Source organism: Dipodomys merriami, unplaced genomic scaffold, assembly GCF_024711535.1.
Source record: "Dipodomys merriami isolate MVZ:Mamm:240054 unplaced genomic scaffold, mDipMer1.0.p SCAF_2, whole genome shotgun sequence".
In the NCBI taxonomy this organism is placed as follows: domain Eukaryota; kingdom Metazoa; phylum Chordata; class Mammalia; order Rodentia; family Heteromyidae; genus Dipodomys; species Dipodomys merriami.
Window position 1 is genome coordinate 17,874,598 of NW_027203381.1, and position 18,158 is coordinate 17,892,755.

The following is an 18,158-nucleotide window of genomic DNA, read 5'->3' on the forward strand; positions in this document are numbered from 1 at the left end:
TATAAATAGCAAAGCCGTCTGAAATTATACTTAGACCTGTGAGTCTCTTGGAGCTAAAGAGGTTTTTAATTTTAATCCCCGCCCGCCATTCGCCGAACCGCAGGGGACGGGAGTTGGCCTCCTGAGCTCTGGCCAGGAGCTGGGTGGACCGGCAGGATGTAGACGGAGATTCGGCTTCACTGCAGCAACAGGAAGTCGCGAGTGCTGGTGGCTGTGGGTCCCATGGCAACAGGAACAACTTCCGGCCCGCCACCACCTTCAAGCCAAACAACAGGCACTCCCTTGGCAACCAGACCTGCCTCTGCAAAACAGGCCGGCCGCGCAGGTCTGGAGGCCGGAAAATGTACAGCCAGCGGTTTGGAGTCCTACAGAGGGAGATTAAGGGATCTACTCCCAAGGTGGTGGCGGTGGTAAGCGGAGGGCGTGTGTGCCGGACCCTGTAGGTTCGGCTCTCCGGGTCTCCCTGAATCCAACTTCTCTCCCAGCACTGCGTTTGCCTGGGGAACCTGCCCGATCTGATGAGTTGAATTTTGGAAGAAGGAAAAACGAGGTCGTTCACTAGTTCCCCTTACTCGCTCAAGCCCTACCATTAGCTCTTTTACTCACAATCTCTAATATGAAGATTCATCAACACGGGGGCGGGGGCCAGAGGGGGGGGGCTTTTCTCTCTCCTAGGTCCCGGATGGAAATATGTCCTTTGCACTAGGAGGGGGTGAGGAGATGAGGGTTGTGAAAAAGACATTGAGCCTGGAGTCTGGGCTGGCCACGGTTCAGTAGTACACCTCGGGCTGGTTCTGTGCCCCTAGGAAAGTCATCTGTGGAAGGGAAATTTGACTGTGAAGGGTTGTGCATGGTTATAGAACTTCTCTGTGCCAACTCATGAGTAATAAGCAGAAACATCTGGAGGGGAGGGGCTGTAGAAAGGAGGACACCAACTGGATAGGACTTCAGCAAGGCAGAAGGATGTGCTAGTGACTGGAAGCCAAGGAGCAAGCATACTGAACAGAGACCTCCTGGGTTTTATTTAATTATTTTGTTGTTGGTTGTCGGGCTTGAACTCAGGTTCGTGAGCTTTTTTCCCACAAGGCTGGCACTCTACCACTTTGAGCCACAGCACCACTTCGTGTTTTCTGGTGATTAAGTGGAGATAAATGGCTCATGGACTTTGCTGCCCAGATTGACTTCAAACCATGATCCTCAGAGCTCAGCCTCCTGTGTAGTTAGGATTACTGGTGTGAGCCATCAGTGCTCGGCTCCAGGCTTTATTCTTGTTGCATTACTACCCCTTTTCCAATTTGTCAGGACTTAGGTCTATACCTATAATCCTAGCTACTTCGGAGGCTGAGATCTGAGGATGGAGATTCAAAGCCAGCTCCTGGCTCAGATTAATTGCTTGGGCTCCTGCATGCATAGCACTGTAAGATACTGGAGTAAGTTCTATGACCCTGTAGGCTTCCTCCCCATTAGAAGCTGGATACTTCCTTCAAAGAGCTTATACTCTGGTTGCAGCAACAACTCATATATAAATCATTAGAAGTGAGTATAGTCTATATTGTCTGTGATGGATGATTCTAGAAGAAAGATCAGGGATAATCAAAGATTATAGTTGTATTATAGTCCACAGTGCACTTGGCAAATTTTGGTCAATTTACAGACCTGCTCCTTTTCTCAGTCCAAACTATAGGATTGGGAGCTGGAAAACAATAGACAGGAAGCTTCTATGGCTGTAGTTTTCAGACTGAGGGACAAAAAGTGATTGACTCTGGAGTCCTGTATCCACATGTGCCACCCAGGGGTTGTCCATTTTGGGGGCATTATTACTTGGGCTGGGAATGCACAACTAACAGGAAAAAATATGACTAAAACACAGAAGCATGTCTATTAAAATCTTGATACTTATAGGTTGATGAATTAAGAGGAAAAGGAAGAGGTCAGACTTGGTGCATCTGCTCCTCAGATGTCCTAGTGTGATAAGAAATGTTAGAGAGTTGTATTAGGGAAAGAATCAAAATCACAAATTGATGAGATTTGGACAAGGAATTCCCGAGGAGAAATCAATAAAAACTTACTTGCATGCCTGCTGGTAAGGATACATATTTTTCTCATTTGACAGATAAGAAAAAGATTCACTAAGCACAGTAATAGGTGGAAGCCAGATTCAAATCCAGAATGAAGGCGTTGGATTTGTTGGTTGATAATGAGGATTGAACTTGGTGACTTTGTGCTTGCTTGGCAGATGTTCTATCATTGAGCCGTACCTCCAGCCCCTTTTTGCACTGGTAACTTTTGAGATATTGCATGGGCCAGCTCAGACTGTGATCCACCTATTTTATGCTTTCGACTATAGATGGGACATCAGATATGAACTACCAGGCCTAGTGTTTTTTGAGATAGAATCTTGAATTTTTTCTGGCAGGCGTGGGGGGTAGGGGGTGGAGTGGGGGGGAGGAGAGAGGAGTCTGGGCTGGCCTGGAACTGTAGTTCTCTCTGTCTCCCAAGTAGCTAGGGATTACAGGTGTGATCCATCAATATCTTGCTACCGATTTTTTTTTAAGACAAACTGTAAACTATTTTCTGGAAACTTAATATGAGATATTATAGTAATAAAATTCTTCAGTAACAAGATCCTTAATCCTGTGTTGTTTTGTCTTTAGCAGGTTTCAAAACTTCAGTGTCCAATATAGTAGTCACTAGCCAAACCTGACTTTGACCACTTGAAATGTGCCTGTCACATTTTGAAATGATAATATTTTGATTGTATTGGTTGAATAAAATATATTAGCAAAATTAATTTCCTGTTTCATTTCTGTTACTAGAAAATATAATTTTTCATATCTTTTGTGGTATAAGTCTTGTTGAACAATATAGATTTTGTACTATATCAAGACTGTACTTAGATTGGGATTGCCTTTTCAAAGAATTCCAGGTCATACTTTATTCATACAGATCAGTCCCCATACAATTTCCTACACAAGATGCACATAGCATAACAGGGCCTCTTGGTCCAGTAGCTGTTACCTAGTTTTTCAGAACCCCTAACTTCCATTCCTCTCTTGAGATAATTGCTTCTGCATGACCTTGGAATATGGTTCCTATTCTCAGCCAGTGTTCTACCAGGAGTCCTACTTCCTGCTGTGTCTCTTACCTATCATACATCAGTGGTCCTGCTCTGCTTCTCTGTTGCATCTGCATTTCTAATGGTCCAGAAATAATAAGAGAACAGCACTCTGATTAACTGCCTGTAGGATCCAAATAATTTTGATAATGGATTAAAGATAATCCCCTAACATCACCTTTGTGTCACCGTCTACTTCAGGGAAGTATATGTACCTCAAGCCTTGATTATTATTATTACTTTGGTGGGAGTGGAGTTTGAACTCAGGGCTTGGTGCTTGCTAGGCAGATATTCTACCACTTGAGCCACATCCTTAACCTTTTTTGCTTTGGTTGTTTTTTTCTGCATTGTATCCTGCATTTATGCCCTGGCAGGCCATGTCCTTCCTCTTTATGTTCTGAGTAGCTGAGATATCAGCTATGGAGGGACATGCCACTTTGTCCAGCCTTTTATTGGCTAAGATGAGATCTCACAAACTTCACACCAGCTCTGATTAACTAAATAATTTCTAGAGCTCTCTTTTTATTTTTACTACCACTTTTGCCCAAGGGATACTTTAGAAATACAGTCTCCAACTAATGATTCAATTTGTGATTTTTATTTTATAATGATATAAAATGATAGGAATTCAATAGAAACTGTACTTTGACCAGAGATGCTTTCCTTGCTTACATAAACTAGGCATAGCATTGGGCTCCAGATCCTAGGTAGGCATAGGATCATGGGAGTGAACAATAGACATTCAACAGTGTGCTGTGATGTTTGGTAGGTCAGATATATTAAATGCGATTTTTCATTAACAATACTTTCAACTTATGATAGGTTTATCAGAGTGTAGTCCCATTATAGATCAAGAAGCATCTATATTTGAGACTGATTTTGTAATTCTTAAGCATAAACTCAGAAAGTAAAAAAAGTTACTCCTCAAGTGCTTACACTTTTCAGTTATCATGGATTGTACCCAATTTTATTTAGTCTTCAGTATCAGTCAAGGTCAGGATTCACTGAAGACATGCTTTTGATTTTTAGCTTAGTTATAAATATCATTGTTTTTTTTTTTTTGTTTTCAGAGAGCCAAGCCTCCCAAACCCCAAGGGACTGAGCAGCAAGTGGAAAAAATCCAACGCAAGCACCAGAAGTATCATGCTACTTTGGCTAACATTAAGTCACGTGAAAGGGATCGCCTGAAGGTTGAGTGGAGCCAACACAGTGACCGCAAGTCTTTTGCCAGCCTTGTGCAAGCAAGAGTCAAAGATGCCATGCAAGGGTTTCTCTTCCATACTGAAGAAAGACGAAATAAGTAAGGCTTAAAAAGCCCAGACTATGAGATAGTACTGAAACTGCAATTATTTTCTCCAGTGCTGGGGATCAAATTCAGGGCAACATATATGCTAGGCAAGCTCTCTACTTCTGAGTACATTCCCAGCCCCTAAAACTACGGTTTGGTATTGGTCAGTGAAAACCTGCAAGTGTAGTAAAGATCATGGCTGACTTACTCATACTCAATAGTTATTGATTATTGATATTTTTACTTGGCTTAACATATATTTGATGGAAAACAAAAGGAGATATTGTTTTATATTTCAGGTGTTTTGCTAGTTAATTAGAGATAAGACTCTCTTAGATTTGTTTGCCCCAACTGGCTTTGAATGGAAATTCTCAGATTTTAGCCTCCTGAATAGCTAAGATTATAGGTGTCTGGCAAATAGATTTTAATTAAATAAATTATAAAACACTATATCCTTTTGTTTTCTATCAAAATATAGGTTAACAGTAAAATATTACAATATGATATTTTTTGTTTTTCTTTGCTTTCTTGTGCCAGTACTGGTGCTTGAACTGAGGGCCTCATGCTTTCACTAGCTGCCACTCTATTATTTGAACCATACCTCCAGTTCCTATTTTACTACTTTTATTGAAGATAAGCTTAATATTTTATTTGTGTATGGTCAAATACAGTAAGACACAGATTGCTGTCTACACAGACTGCTGTCTTATGGAGAACTGCAATGATCTTTTCCTTGTGGAATTTATGATTTGACATTAATTAAGAAATTAAGTTTAACAAAAATTATGTAGTAAAATGGGGCACATTAATTTTCTTTGTCTTTTTGTTTCAGGCTACGTGAGCTTTTGGCAGCAGAAGAGTATGAGTATTTTATGGAAATGCAATCAAAAGGAGAAACCATTGAAGAGAAAAAGGATAGAATGAGAGAGAAAACCAAATTATTAAAACAGAAAAAAGAAAGAGAGAGACAGGATTTTGTGGCTCAAAAATTAGATCAGCAATTCAGGTAATGGAATTGGAAAAAACACATAAAGAGAATATGAAATTGATATGTTTGAAAAAGACTTAGGAGTGCTAATTTGCAGTAAATTATAGCCTTAGGGTTATGGAAATAGCTATTATACTTTTTAAGTCTTGGCAATTATATTATAGATGAGAGCAAGTAAAAATACTAAGTTTATCTGAAAATTTTGCTGCAATATTCTAGCTTGTCTTCGAAAGATAAGATAGCGAACTCATACTAGTGTTCATTGAGACATTCATTGCTATGAAGACTGCAACCATTTGCACATGGCAAAGTGAGTAGAATGCCCACGAGGTAATGAACACTCAAGAATAGTTGTGAATGGTATTGCTGGCTATGTGACATGGGGAGATACTTAGGGTTCTTGAGGCTTTGTTGCTTGAATTCTAAAATAGGGACATTAAATTGTAGGACACTTGTGAGCGTCAAATAAGTTATCATGTATAAAAGTGATCTGTAAACTGTGAAGGACTCAAACCTTTACACTTTCCCTTTAACAATGCTTATTATCTTCTGTCTATCTACCTAACTATCAATCAATAAAAGTAAGCATTCCTAAATTGGGGTTGCCTGAAGTCCAGTGAACAGATGAATCATTAGTGCATAGGGACCCAACACTTGATGTTTACAGTTTTAATCTTTTCTCTATTTAATTTTTATATATCTAATAACTTATAAGATATAGTAACCATGATAGCATACAATTAATAATTGTATTTGTTTGCTGGCTCGTAGAATTTTCTTACTGGACAGAATAAATAATTGCAGAAGTGTGAAGGCCTACTGATCTCCTCAGACATGTGTGGTACGGGGATCTCTCCACACACTATCAATTTGGCGTGGTTTAGCAGCCGCCATCATCAATGCCTCAACAGTATTTGTACTCATTGATTTTATTTCAAGAGAATTATTTCAAGAAAATCATCAGAGATGAACCAAAAAAACTACATTAAAAATATTGGGGTTGGGGATTTAGCTCAATGGAAGAACACTTGCCTTGCAGGTGCAAGGGCTTCAGTTCGATCTCACACTGCAACACAAACAAAAAAATAAATGACTACAATTGATACCTGTCTTTCAAAAATAAAAATAGGTTACAAAGTACCATGCAGTCACTTAAGAAAAAAAAAACAAAAAACTGTGGTATGGAGCTGGGCACCAGTGGCTCACACCTGTAATCCTATCTACTCAGGAGGCTGAGTTCTGAGGATCATGGCTCTAAGCCATCCCAGGCAAGAAAGTCTGTGAAACTTTTATCTTCAATAAACTACTCAGAAAATGCTGGAAATGGGGCTGTGGCTCAAGTGGTAGAGTCCTAGCCTTGAGCAAAAGAAGCTCAGGGACAGCGCTCAGGCCAAGTTCAAGCCCAAGGACTGGCAAAACAAACAATTGTGGTATATTTATAGGCTATAGCCTTTATTACAGAGCTTATTAAAGCATAATATTAAACCATAATAAAAAAACCATATTATTAAACCATAATAAACTTTTGAACTAAGGAATTATTATTATTATTATTATTGTCAGTTGTGGAGCCTGGGTGCTGTCCCTCCGCTCTTTAGCTCAAGGCTAGTGCTCTACCACTTGAGCCACAGCGCCACTTCCAGTTTTCTGAGTGGTTTATTAGAGATAAGAGTCTCAGCCTTTCCTGCCTGGGCTAGCTTTGAATCTGATCCTCAGATCTCAACATCCTGTGTAGCTAGGATTACAGGCATGAGCCACCACACCTAGCTAAGGAATTATTTTTAAGAATATTTCTAAGGAATTGTTCACAATATGTTTAATGTACATATATGTATATATTCAAGATACAAGAGATCTTGTGTGTGTGTATATACATACATATATGATACAGGATAGATACCTTGTATGTATATGTATCCTTATATGCATAATATGAGGATATATGTGTATTAATTAATATATAGAGAGAGATATAAAACAAAGACTGACCCTAGTTCTAGTATCATGCACACACATAAAACTGTAAGAAAATAGACTAACAAGTAATAGTTATTGCTTGATAGTGTTATTAAGGAAACTTTCTGTATTTTCTTGCTTTTCTTCAATAAATATAATTAACTTTGTAGTTAGAAATGTCATAATTTGTACTCTTTCTGTTTTTAGGCTTTGGGGTTTTATTAATTACTTTTTAAAGTATGAATGATAGGATTGGGAAGGACTTTAATAAGATGCCTTGGCCAATTCTAGTGTAAATTTACTGATGAATTTGAGATGTGAATTTGGTTTTTAGTAATTATGTGTTCCTTCCCCCTTTCATTTATTTGTGTATTTTGGTACCCTAGCACTTTCAGCTTCTGCTACCTTGTTGAGACTTCCATAGAGTATGGATAACTGTTGGTTATCATTTATGTTGCTACTGAGCATGATTACATACCAGCTAAACCAGCAATATTTGTTGTGACAGTGCATAGTATGGAACATACTAAAAAGATAGGTGGCACACTTATCATCTCAGCAGTCTGGAGACTAAGGCCAGGGGGTTGTGAGATCCAGGCCAATGAGAGAGGTGGGGGGAAGAGAGAAGAGGGGGGAGAGAGGAGAGAGAGAAGAGAAGGGAGAGAGAGGCAGGCAGATAGACATTTGTGAGCCCCAGCCCTTAAAGAGATTGGAGAAATGAGACTAGTCTTCATTAAATGATCGAAATACTCAGAAATATCTGATGTGTGTAGTATTACCAACCATTGTCATGATCTTAGGTCTCATCCTTTCAGTCTTAGCAAGTCAAATACCTTCAAAGTCTTGAGCTTGTTTCACAGCTTCAGCTTCCTGGTGCTGCATTGGACTTAGAACCAGGAGGATCCATTGTTCAGAGCATTGCTTTCAATCAAAGGTTCTCAAACTTGGATGTATACTAGAACTTCTTGGACTGTTGTTAAAAAAATACAGATACCTGGTTATCCAACCCCAGATGTCTGATTTTACTCATCTGGCTTAGAAGAGAGACAGGGAAGAGTAGAATATTGGAATTTTTAAAAATATCCCTAGGTGGCTCAGTGGTAGAGTGCTTGCATTGCATGTATGAGGCCCTGGGTTCGATTCCTCAGCACCACACAAGCAGGTTTGTGTTGCTTTAACAAAATACCCAAGGCTTGGTAACTTACAAAAATCCTTATTTGGCTCACTATTGTGGTGGCTGGAAGGTCCAAGTAGTCTGAAGCCAACATCCTGATAAGGACCCGCTGGCTGTGTCACAACACCATGGAGAGGTGGGAAGGGACAAAAGGAATGTGAAAGGAGCATGTGTACAAAGGAACAAGAGACAGGGGAGGGGCTGGGCTCACTCTTTTATGACTGAAGACAACAATATTCCATTCATGGGGCTGGTGACCCTATGGCCTAATTATTCTCATCCAATCCCACCTGTGGTGAGACCGTAAAGATTCCACCACTTCCCCTACAACTTAGCACACTTAAGGACCAAACTTAAACCCTCTGTAAAGCAGATTCAAACCATAGCAAGCTCAGTGAAGAACTTTTTGAAGGTATTTGAATGACTGTGACTGAAGGAGAGGCTAACTTGATGTTCAGCCCGGATGTGAAAGAGCAGGGGCTAGGGAACAGGACCCCCTCTGTGGGCATGTGTGCTGTGGGGAAGGCAGGTGCAGGAGAAGCCTCTGGATGGTATGCCCGCACTGGCCCCAGAGCCTTTTCTTGGTGGTGCATGCAGCATCTTCTGAGCAGTCCTGACTGCATTGCCACGTTAGAGGTGCCTATCCCTCCTGTTTCCTGCACCACAATGTAATGAGCCCCAATTACCTAGCAAGCTTTTACATCCATTATTGCTTGCCTTATCAAAACCTGAAAGGCAGCTATTTTGCAGCTGAGGAAAGAGCTGAGGAAATTTTGATCCAAGGCCATGCAGGAAATGGCAGAGCTAGGATTCAAAGCCTACTCTGACTGACTCCTGTGTGTGCATCTTAGCAATGTCTTCCTGGAGCTTGCCTCCCTGCTCCCTCCTGCTCCTCTCTGCAGATGGCCTATAGTCAGATCTTTGGCTTTTCTCATCCCTGACTGCATAGAGATGTACATAAATAGAGTGGGGCCTCATGAAAAGCTTTAGAAACAAATTCTGCTTTCAGGGAACACTGTGAGGAGCTCCGCACCAAGTTGTTTACCATCCATGAAAAGGTAGTGTCGGAGGAGAGGAAAGCACAGGTAGCCTTCAACGAGGAGCTGAAGAGACAAAAGCTGGAGGAAGAAAAGATGTTTGCCAAGCTCTGGGAGGAGGACCGCTTAGCAAAGGAAAAGCGAGAAGCCCAAGAGGAGAGGAGACAGAGGGAGCTGGTGGAGAACACACGCCTGGGGCTGACCACACAGATTACTAGCAACCTGGCACAAAGGCAGGAGGCTCTGCGGCTGAAGAAAGAGGAGATGCACCTGCTGGTGATGACTCTTGCTAAAGGGTGGAGGGTTCCATAGCAAGTACTGTGTGACTGTACAGTCTGCCCGAGGGCCTGAGTGGCTTCACAAGGCGCATTACCAGTTTTGGACTCTCAGTGCTGCTTAATACCCATGTCTGGCACCAGTGGCTTACATCTGTAACCCTAAGTACTCATGAGGCTGAGATCTGAGGATCACAGTTTGAAGCCAGCCTGGGCAGGAAAGTCTATGAGACTCTTAACAACCAGAAGTGGAGCTGTGACTCAACTGCTTGAGCACTAGCCTTCAATGAACAGCTAAGGGACAGCACCCAGGCCCTGAGTTAAAGCCCCTGTACCAGCACACCCACGCCCAAATATAATGTACCCATTATATTATTTTGTGCAGGTGTGTACAAAAGTATAAAGGCTAGAAGGCTAGTGTACCAAAATGCTAAATAGCTGGGTACTGGGTACTGGGATTAAAGGAGATTTCTTTTTATACCCTTCTGCATATTTGAACTCCACTAGTACTTTATGATTTCCCTCATACACAAGAATTTATACACAGCTTAATTACTAACCCAGCTGTGAAAAGCCAAGTTTTGTTTCTTATAATGCCTTTGAATTCAAGTATGAATGTGTGTGTCCATGTGAATGCATGTACACTTGCATATATCCAAGAAATCCCATAGTCTCATCTTGTGTAGCAAATGCACTAACTTAATTTGTCTAACTGTACTAATGCATCATCTTCATTATTGTTCTACCTTAGGAATATGACAATGCACAGATTAAATTTGAGGATGAACAAGAGAAGATGAAGAAACTGAAGGCAAAGCAGGAACTGAGGACCACTTTGCAAAAGGCCTTACAAGAGAAGATAGACCGTATTCAGCAGGAGTACAGAGAAGAGCAGGACTTGAACGTGAAACGTGTGCAAAGAGCCCAACAAAACTTACAGGAAGAAGAAGATAAAAATAAGCAAAAAAGAGTAAGACTTTTATTGCCCACTTCTAAGTCCTGTAGGGGATTTCCAGTTGGGTGCTCAGTCTTGTAGAAAGCAGCCCTAAATACAAGGGTGCTGCAGGTACACTATGCTCCAACAGCAGCAGGAGCCAGTAATATCTGGGAGGTCAGAAACAGAAATCCCCAGGCTACAGAGTCATACTCTTCATACCAAAATTTTGGCAGGGATAGTGAATGTTTAAATGAGTGCTCCAGGTTGATTCCAGCAATCAAGGAAGTTAGAGAGCTCCTAGAATTTGAGGAAGACAAACTGAGACAGTAGTGTTTGAGTCAGTACTTAGACGATATGTGAGGCTTTGTGTTAGGCAGAGATGAAGGGAAAGCATTCTGTATCAGAACAGATTCCTGTACCTTCAGAATTTGATTGAACTTTTTAAGGATTTTGCACTTGTCCTACAGGTGTTTTTTAACTTACTTGTTGTGATGTGTTTTAATGTTTGCTTTGGTTTAGCCGTTTTTCAGATAGTGTCTTGGGTTTTTGGGGTTTTTTTTTTTGGCCTGGGGCCTATCTTAAGTCATGATTCTCTTGATCTCTATCTTCTGAATAGCTGGTTGACATGGCTGTCTTTTTTTGTTGTTGGTGGTGGTGGTGGGGTTTGAACTCTGGGCCTGGGCACTGTCCCTCAGCCCTTCAGCTCAAGGCAAGTGCTCTACCACTTGAGCCACAGTGCCACTTCCAGTTTTCTGGTGCTTTATTGGAGATAAGAATCTCACCGACTTTTCTGCCCAGGCTGGCTTTGAACTGTGATCCTCAGATCTCAGCTTCCTGAGTAGCTAGGATTACAGGCATGAGCCACCGGTACCTGGCAACATAGCTGTCTTTTGAAGGGTTGGCCTGGAATTGTGATCCTCCTGGAACTACCTCCAGAGTAGCTAGTATTATAAAAGTGGGCCACCAATAACTGGCTAATTTTGATGAAGTCAAATTTATCTATATTTACTTAGTTGTTGTTATGCTGGTCCTCAGGCCTGAACTCAGGGCCTGGGTGCTGTTCCTGAGTTTTGGCACTCAAGGCTACCACTCTACCATGTTGAACCATAGCTCCAATTCTGGATTTTTGGTGGTGGTTAATTGGAGATAAGAGTTTCATAGACTTTTCTTCTCAGGCTAGCTTTGAACTGCAATCTTCAGATCTTAGTCTCCTACGTAGCTAGGATTACAGGGATGAGCCACCAGCATGTGGCTGTATTTATATTTTTTGTGCTTTGGGTGTTGTGTTTACAACACTATTTCCTGGCTACTCCAGGTTGCAAAAATATACTCCTTAATAGAGATATAGTTTTAGATTTACATTTAGGTCTTTGATTTCATTTTGAGTTTGTTTGTATATGGTGTCAAATAAGGGCCCAGTTAATCGGTATGAAATTTCCACTTGTCCCAGCCCATTTGTTGAAAAGACTATTTTTCCCTGTTGAGCTATGTTGGTACCCTTGGTCAAAAAAATCAGTTATAGTAAAATGAATGTTTAGTTTTGAACTTTCAGTTCTATTCTGTTAACTTTAAGTCTGCCAGAATCACATACCTATATATCATCACTGCTAAAGCATTATAATAAGTTTGAAACCAAGAAATGTAAATCTTCCAACTTGCATTTCTATATTAATTTATTATCAACTTCTGCAAAGAAGCCAATGGAATTTTCATTGAAATTGAGTTGAATTTCTACATCAATTTCAGTAGTACTGACATTTTAAGAGTATTGTCTTCTGGCACAGTGCCAGCTGTGAAAAAGAGCCAGGCAGCAGCACAAGGCTCTATACTGGTAAGGTTGAGCCCAATATTAGCTATATAAAAAAAATCAACTAATAACCATTCTGACATAATTTTTAATGTTTTAGTCTGTTACTCTAAAAGACTGGGTTGATAACTTTAAAGGTTTGCTCTTAAATTTGCCCCCTTTTTTGGGAGTCTGGTTGTGGGGCCTGAACTCTGGGCCTGGGCACTGTCCCTCAGCTCTTCAGCTCAAGGCTAGCACTCTACCACTTGAGCCACAGCGCCACTTCCCGCTTTTTTTTTTCTGCTTATGTGGTGCTGAGGAATCGAACCCAGGGCCTCATGCATGCAAGGCAAGCACTCTACCACTGAGCCACCTTCCCAGCCCCCCCCCTTTTGTTTTTTGGTGTGGAGCTTGAACTCAAGGCCTGGACACTGTCCCTGAGCTTTTTTCCCAAAGCTAGTAGTGCTCTGCTATTTTGAGCTACAACACCAGTTTTGTTTTCTAGTGGTTAATTGGAGATAAGACTTTCACAGACTTTCCTGACTGGGCTGGCTTTGAAATGCAATTCTCAGATCTCAGTCTCCTGAGTTGCTAGGATTACAGGTTTGAGCTGCCGGTGCCCAGCTTAAACTTTATTTGTAACAAGATAAATTAATTTCTATTTCATGTAGGACGATATGATGAGAGAACAGTCGTTGTATCTTGAATATTTGGCACAGCGACATGAGGAAGAAAAAGCTCAGGAGAAAGAATTGAACAGAATGTTAGAAGAAGAGAAGGAAAAGAAGTGGGCTGAGAAGGACAAACAGCTAAGACTTGAAAAGGAGGCAAGGCAACAACTCTTGAATGAGGTCACACGTACAAGACAACTCCAAGTAGAGGAAAAGTGTAAGGAACTGAATTATAATTATTTTATATTTTGCCCTTACTCCAACTTAAGCAACAACAAAAATATTTAAATAAGTATGTGTGAAACATTCCGAGCAATACAAAAAACATTAAGGCAAGGTTTTGCTTTTGCAAAGTGTAATAAATATATCGTATACATGAGATATATATACACATAGGAAGCATTTCATTGACTGGGCACCAGTGGCTCACGCCTGTAATCTGATCTACTGAGATCTGAGGATTGCAGTTCTAGGCCAATCCAGCAAGAAAGTCCATGTGACTCATACCTCTAATTACCAAAAAGCAGAAGTGGATCTTTGGCTCACGTGGTAGAGTGCTAAACTTGAGCAAAAGAGCTCAACAACAGTGCTCAGGTCCTGAGTTCAAGCCCCAGTACAGGCTTGAAAGAAAAGGAAAAAAAGACAGGAAAAGAAAATGAAAAAAATCTAGGGGTTGGGAAGGTGGCTCAGTGGTAGAGTGCTTGCCTTGCATGCATGAGGTCCTAGGTTCGATTCCTTAGCACCACATAAGCAAAAAGGAAAAAGCTGGAAGTGGTGCTGTGGCTCAAGTGGTAGAGCGCTAGCCTTGAGCTGAAGAGCTGAGGCACAGTGCCCAGAGTTCAGGCCCCACTACCGGACTCCCCCTGCAAAAAAATGAAAAAAAAATCTATATTTGAGCAGATTCTAAGCAGTACCAGGAAAATGTTCTCAAGGATAATAAAGCAGTATAATACATACCTCCTTCTTATTATTCCCCTCTTGTTACTATTTTAGCAGTACTTGGCAGTGAATCGAGGACCTCAAGCATGAGAGGCAAGTGCTCTACTACTGAGCTACCTGCCAGCCTCCTGAGAAGCTAGGGTTCCAAGCTCATACTACCATACCAAACTTGTTTATATATATATATATATATATATATATATATATATATATACAATATATATATATATATACACACACATATATATATATAAACATATGTGTGTTTATATATATAAACATATATATATGTTTATATACACACACACATATACACACACAGACACACACACACTAGTCTAAGACACACACACACTAGTCTAAGACACACACACTAGTTTAGTACTAGGTCTCGAACTCAGTCTGGGCCTATTGTCTTGAGTTTTTTCTCTCAAGGCTAGTACTTTTACCACTTGAGCCATTTCCATCTTTTTGGTGGTTAATTGGAGATAAGAGTATCATGGACTTTCCTGCCTGGTTGCCTTCAAACTGTGATCCTCAGATCTCAGCCTTCTGAGTAGCTAGTATTACAGGCCCAAAGGTGCCTAGCAGTCTTTTTTCTTTTTTCTTTTGTAGTTTCAGATGGGTGTTTTCTTCTGTCTATGATGCTCTTTATCTTGAGAAATCCTAGACCGTCAAGGCCAGCTGAAATATCTCCTACCTTCAGAGGCTGTCTGCATTCTCTAGTTTGCAATGACTCCTCTTTCCAGGGTCCTCACTTCAGTCTGCTGACATCTCACACAAGCAGCTGACCGAGGGTCTCCATCCAGACCAATCTTGGCCCAGGGAATTCTTCCCCTATTTCTTACCTGCACTCAGTTACTAGTTATTTCTTTCATAAAGAAAATTAAGCTGGGCAACAGTGGCTCATGCCTGTAGTCCTAGCTACTCAGGAGGCTGAGATCTGAGGATAGCAGTTCAAAGTCAGGAAACTCATGAAACTCTTATCTCCACTTAATTACTCAGAAAAAGCCTGAAGTGGCTCATGGGCTCGAATGGCAAAGCATTAGCCTTGAGCTAAAAAGGCTCTGGTACAGGCCCTGAGTTCAAGCCCAGGATCACCGTGCATGTGCGCACACGTGCGCGTGAGCACACACACACACACACACACACACACACACAAGTTGTTAACCCTTGCTGGCATATGGCTATACACACAGCACTCAGGTCAGGCAGATCAGGCCCATTGGCATGTCCTACCAGACAGTATGGCTTTTGGTACCCAGAGAAGAGGTATTGGCAGATCTTAAGGTATTGTCATGTCTTGTGTGCAAAAGGCATTTGGAAAATAATTTGTCTTGCCTTTCTTAGTACAACGGAAAGCCAAAGAACAGGAAGATTATGCCATGGAGCAGAAACGCATAGCTGAAGGCCTTAGAGCACTTTACTTTGATGGAGAGGAAAATTATGCAAGGTATGATTTTGTTTTCTTTAATATTATCATTTGTTACCAAAACCAAGGTTTTTTTTTTTTTTTTTTTTTTTTAAGAAGCAAGCACATGGCCAGGTGCTGATGGCTCACTCCTGTAATCTTTTTTTTTTTTTTTTTTGTCGGTCGTGGGGCTTGAACTCTGGGCCTGGGCGTTGTCCCTCAGCTCTTCAGCTCAAGGCGAGCGCTCTACCACTTGAGCTACAGCGCCACTTCCAAAACCAAGATTTTTTAACATAGATGATAATATGCCACTAATTAATGCATTATTGACATTATTTTACATTAATATTACACTTGTCCTAGAAGCTCAATGCATTTTATAAAATTTCACATAAAAAAGGCACCAACTGTCTTTGTAAAGTTATAAAAAAGAAGACAGTTGGGTGCTGATGGCTCGTACTTATAATACTAACTTCTTATGAGGATGTGATCTGAGGATTGAAGCTCATAGTCAGCCGGTCAGGAAAGTCCAATTAACCAGCAAAAAGTTGTAAGTGGAGTTGTGGCTAAAGTGATAGAGCACCTGCCGTGAGTGAAAAGCTAAAGAACAGCACACAGGCCCTGAGTTCAAGTCCCAGGACCAGCATAAAAATATGCTGATGTCTGATTTAGCAAAAAGTCACTATGCAACAGTAACTTTCAGTTCTGATGTTCACTGTCCTGAGTTAATGCAGACCCCAAAGATGGGGAGCTTAGATCTACAGTACTGTTTCTATGTAAGACACACATCACAAGTCCAGGCCACTTCTGACATAAATCTGACAGCTCTAAATCTAACAGCTGTTAACATTCAGTGTGCTAGATCTTTCCACAGAACACAGGAACACACTTCATATAAGCTTATCATACAGGGTACAATAGAGAGAAAACCAATGGAAGACATGCATGGTGGTTGGTGTCCCTTTCCAGGCCCACCACTCTCTCATCACCTTTATGTGTCCCTCATTCCAGAAGCAAGGACCCGGATGATCAAAATTTGAAGCTAATCTGAGCAGAAAAATCTGTAGACTCCATCTCTAATTAATAGGTGAATCCTGGGCCCGAGGTATGGCTCAAGTGGTAGAGTCTAGCCATGATCAAGCAAGCTGAATAAGAGTACAAGACTCTGAGTTCAAGCCCAAGTACTAGTGCATGTGCATGCACTTGTGTGCACGTAAACACACACACACTATACACGTATATACGTACACACACAAAATGGAATTACTCAGGGAAGGCATAGAGGGGAAGAATGCATTCTAGCGTGGCTAACATGGTAGAGCACTTGCTTTGCTAGAATAAGGCCCTGAGTTCAAAACTCTAATACTTCCAAAAAATAAAAAAAATTTTAGACTATAGAGTTACTCAGTATTGGGCATGGCTGTCTATATACAATATGCCTATATGTTCACTCCAACTTTTTGATAAACCATTTCTTTCCTGGAGAAGAGTGAGAAAAGGGTTTCCTCTACCTGCCAGTAAATATTTCAAAAAGAGATGATGTACCTTCTCTAAAATTTGTACCTTCTCTAAGACTTTATTAAAGATAATTGCATAAGAAACATATTATGGAATTTTTCACCTATTTCTTCCCCATTCCCCTTGACTTTTTCCCCAAATATTTTATTGTGAAAGTTTTCAATCATATGAGTACTCATTGCAGTATCCACCTGAATTTCAGCACTTGGAAGGTTGAGGCAGGAGAATCTTAGGTTTGAGGTGAGTTCCTGGTCAGACTGAGTTATATGATAAAATCCCTGTCTCAAAAAAAAAAATATCAGAAGAAGCAAACAGGAAACTTCTTGATCTTAATTGTAATCTTAATTTGTTTTCACAAATTATAACTTAATTATAATTAAATAAAACCAAATATTTACTAATTTGACACTTCAACATTTTTAATGCTTCAGGCGGTGTGAGTTAGCCCAGAAATACAGGGAGCATCTTCAGATGCAAATTGCTCACCAGCAGCAGATCCGAGAAGCTGAGAAGGCAGAGCAGCGCCGAGAATTTGAGTCAGGAATGGCAGCACAGAAGGCCAATGAGGAGAAGATCCAGAAGATCCTGTTGACCCAATCTGTGCAGCCCCAAAATATTCACCCCATGCGGAGAGCTTACCCCTACAAGCTTCCACAATAGTTTCATGAACATCAATGTATTTTTCTTACTCTTGTCATAGTATTAAGTACAGTATGCTTGTGTGTTCCCTTAACTTACAGATAAACTGTTTTTTTTAATTCCGAGTTTATGTAATTTGTTATATATAAACTTCTTCCTTAAATATATGTGTCCAGTACTTTTAGATTTCATAGACATATTAATCAGTTTTTCATCACTGTGGCAAAATACCTGCCATTAAGCAACCTACAAGAAGCCAAGATTAATTCTGGCTCATGGTTTAGAGGCTTCAGTCCAAGGCTGGTTGACTGCATATTTTGGAGGCCGTGTGGAGGCAGAGCATCATGGCAGAAGAGAGCTTCTCACCTCATGGCAGCCAGGAAGCAGGCTGGGAGGGACCCAGGTTCCACTTTCCAGAGCTGAC

The 18,158-nt window shown here is 40.8% G+C and overlaps 1 protein-coding gene across 1 annotated transcript; it reads left to right on the plus strand.

Annotated features, from left to right (window-relative positions):
- Positions 1–17,853, plus strand: Cfap53 (cilia and flagella associated protein 53). Its single transcript, XM_070029164.1, has 8 exons — positions 1–410; positions 4,186–4,415; positions 5,236–5,409; positions 9,531–9,834; positions 10,585–10,803; positions 13,228–13,444; positions 15,517–15,619; positions 17,527–17,853. The coding sequence occupies exons 1-8, from the start codon at positions 342–344 to the stop codon at positions 17,753–17,755; spliced, it is 1,545 nt and encodes a 514-aa protein (XP_069885265.1). The 5' UTR covers positions 1–341; the 3' UTR covers positions 17,756–17,853.
- Positions 17,854–18,158: the final 305 nt, after the last annotated feature.

What these genes read in the sequence shown, in the direction of transcription:
- Cfap53 (XM_070029164.1), top strand. Translation starts at nt 342, where the DNA reads ATGTACAGCCAGCGGTTTGGAGTCCTACAGAGGGAGATTAAGGGATCT. An exon ending in ACTGAAGAAAGACGAAATAA is followed by an intron (nt 4,416 to 5,235) that starts GTAAGGCTTAAA and finishes TTTTTGTTTCAG; the next exon opens with GCTACGTGAGCTTTTGGCAG. An exon ending in ACTCCAAGTAGAGGAAAAGT is followed by an intron (nt 13,445 to 15,516) that starts GTAAGGAACTGA and finishes TGCCTTTCTTAG; the next exon opens with TACAACGGAAAGCCAAAGAA.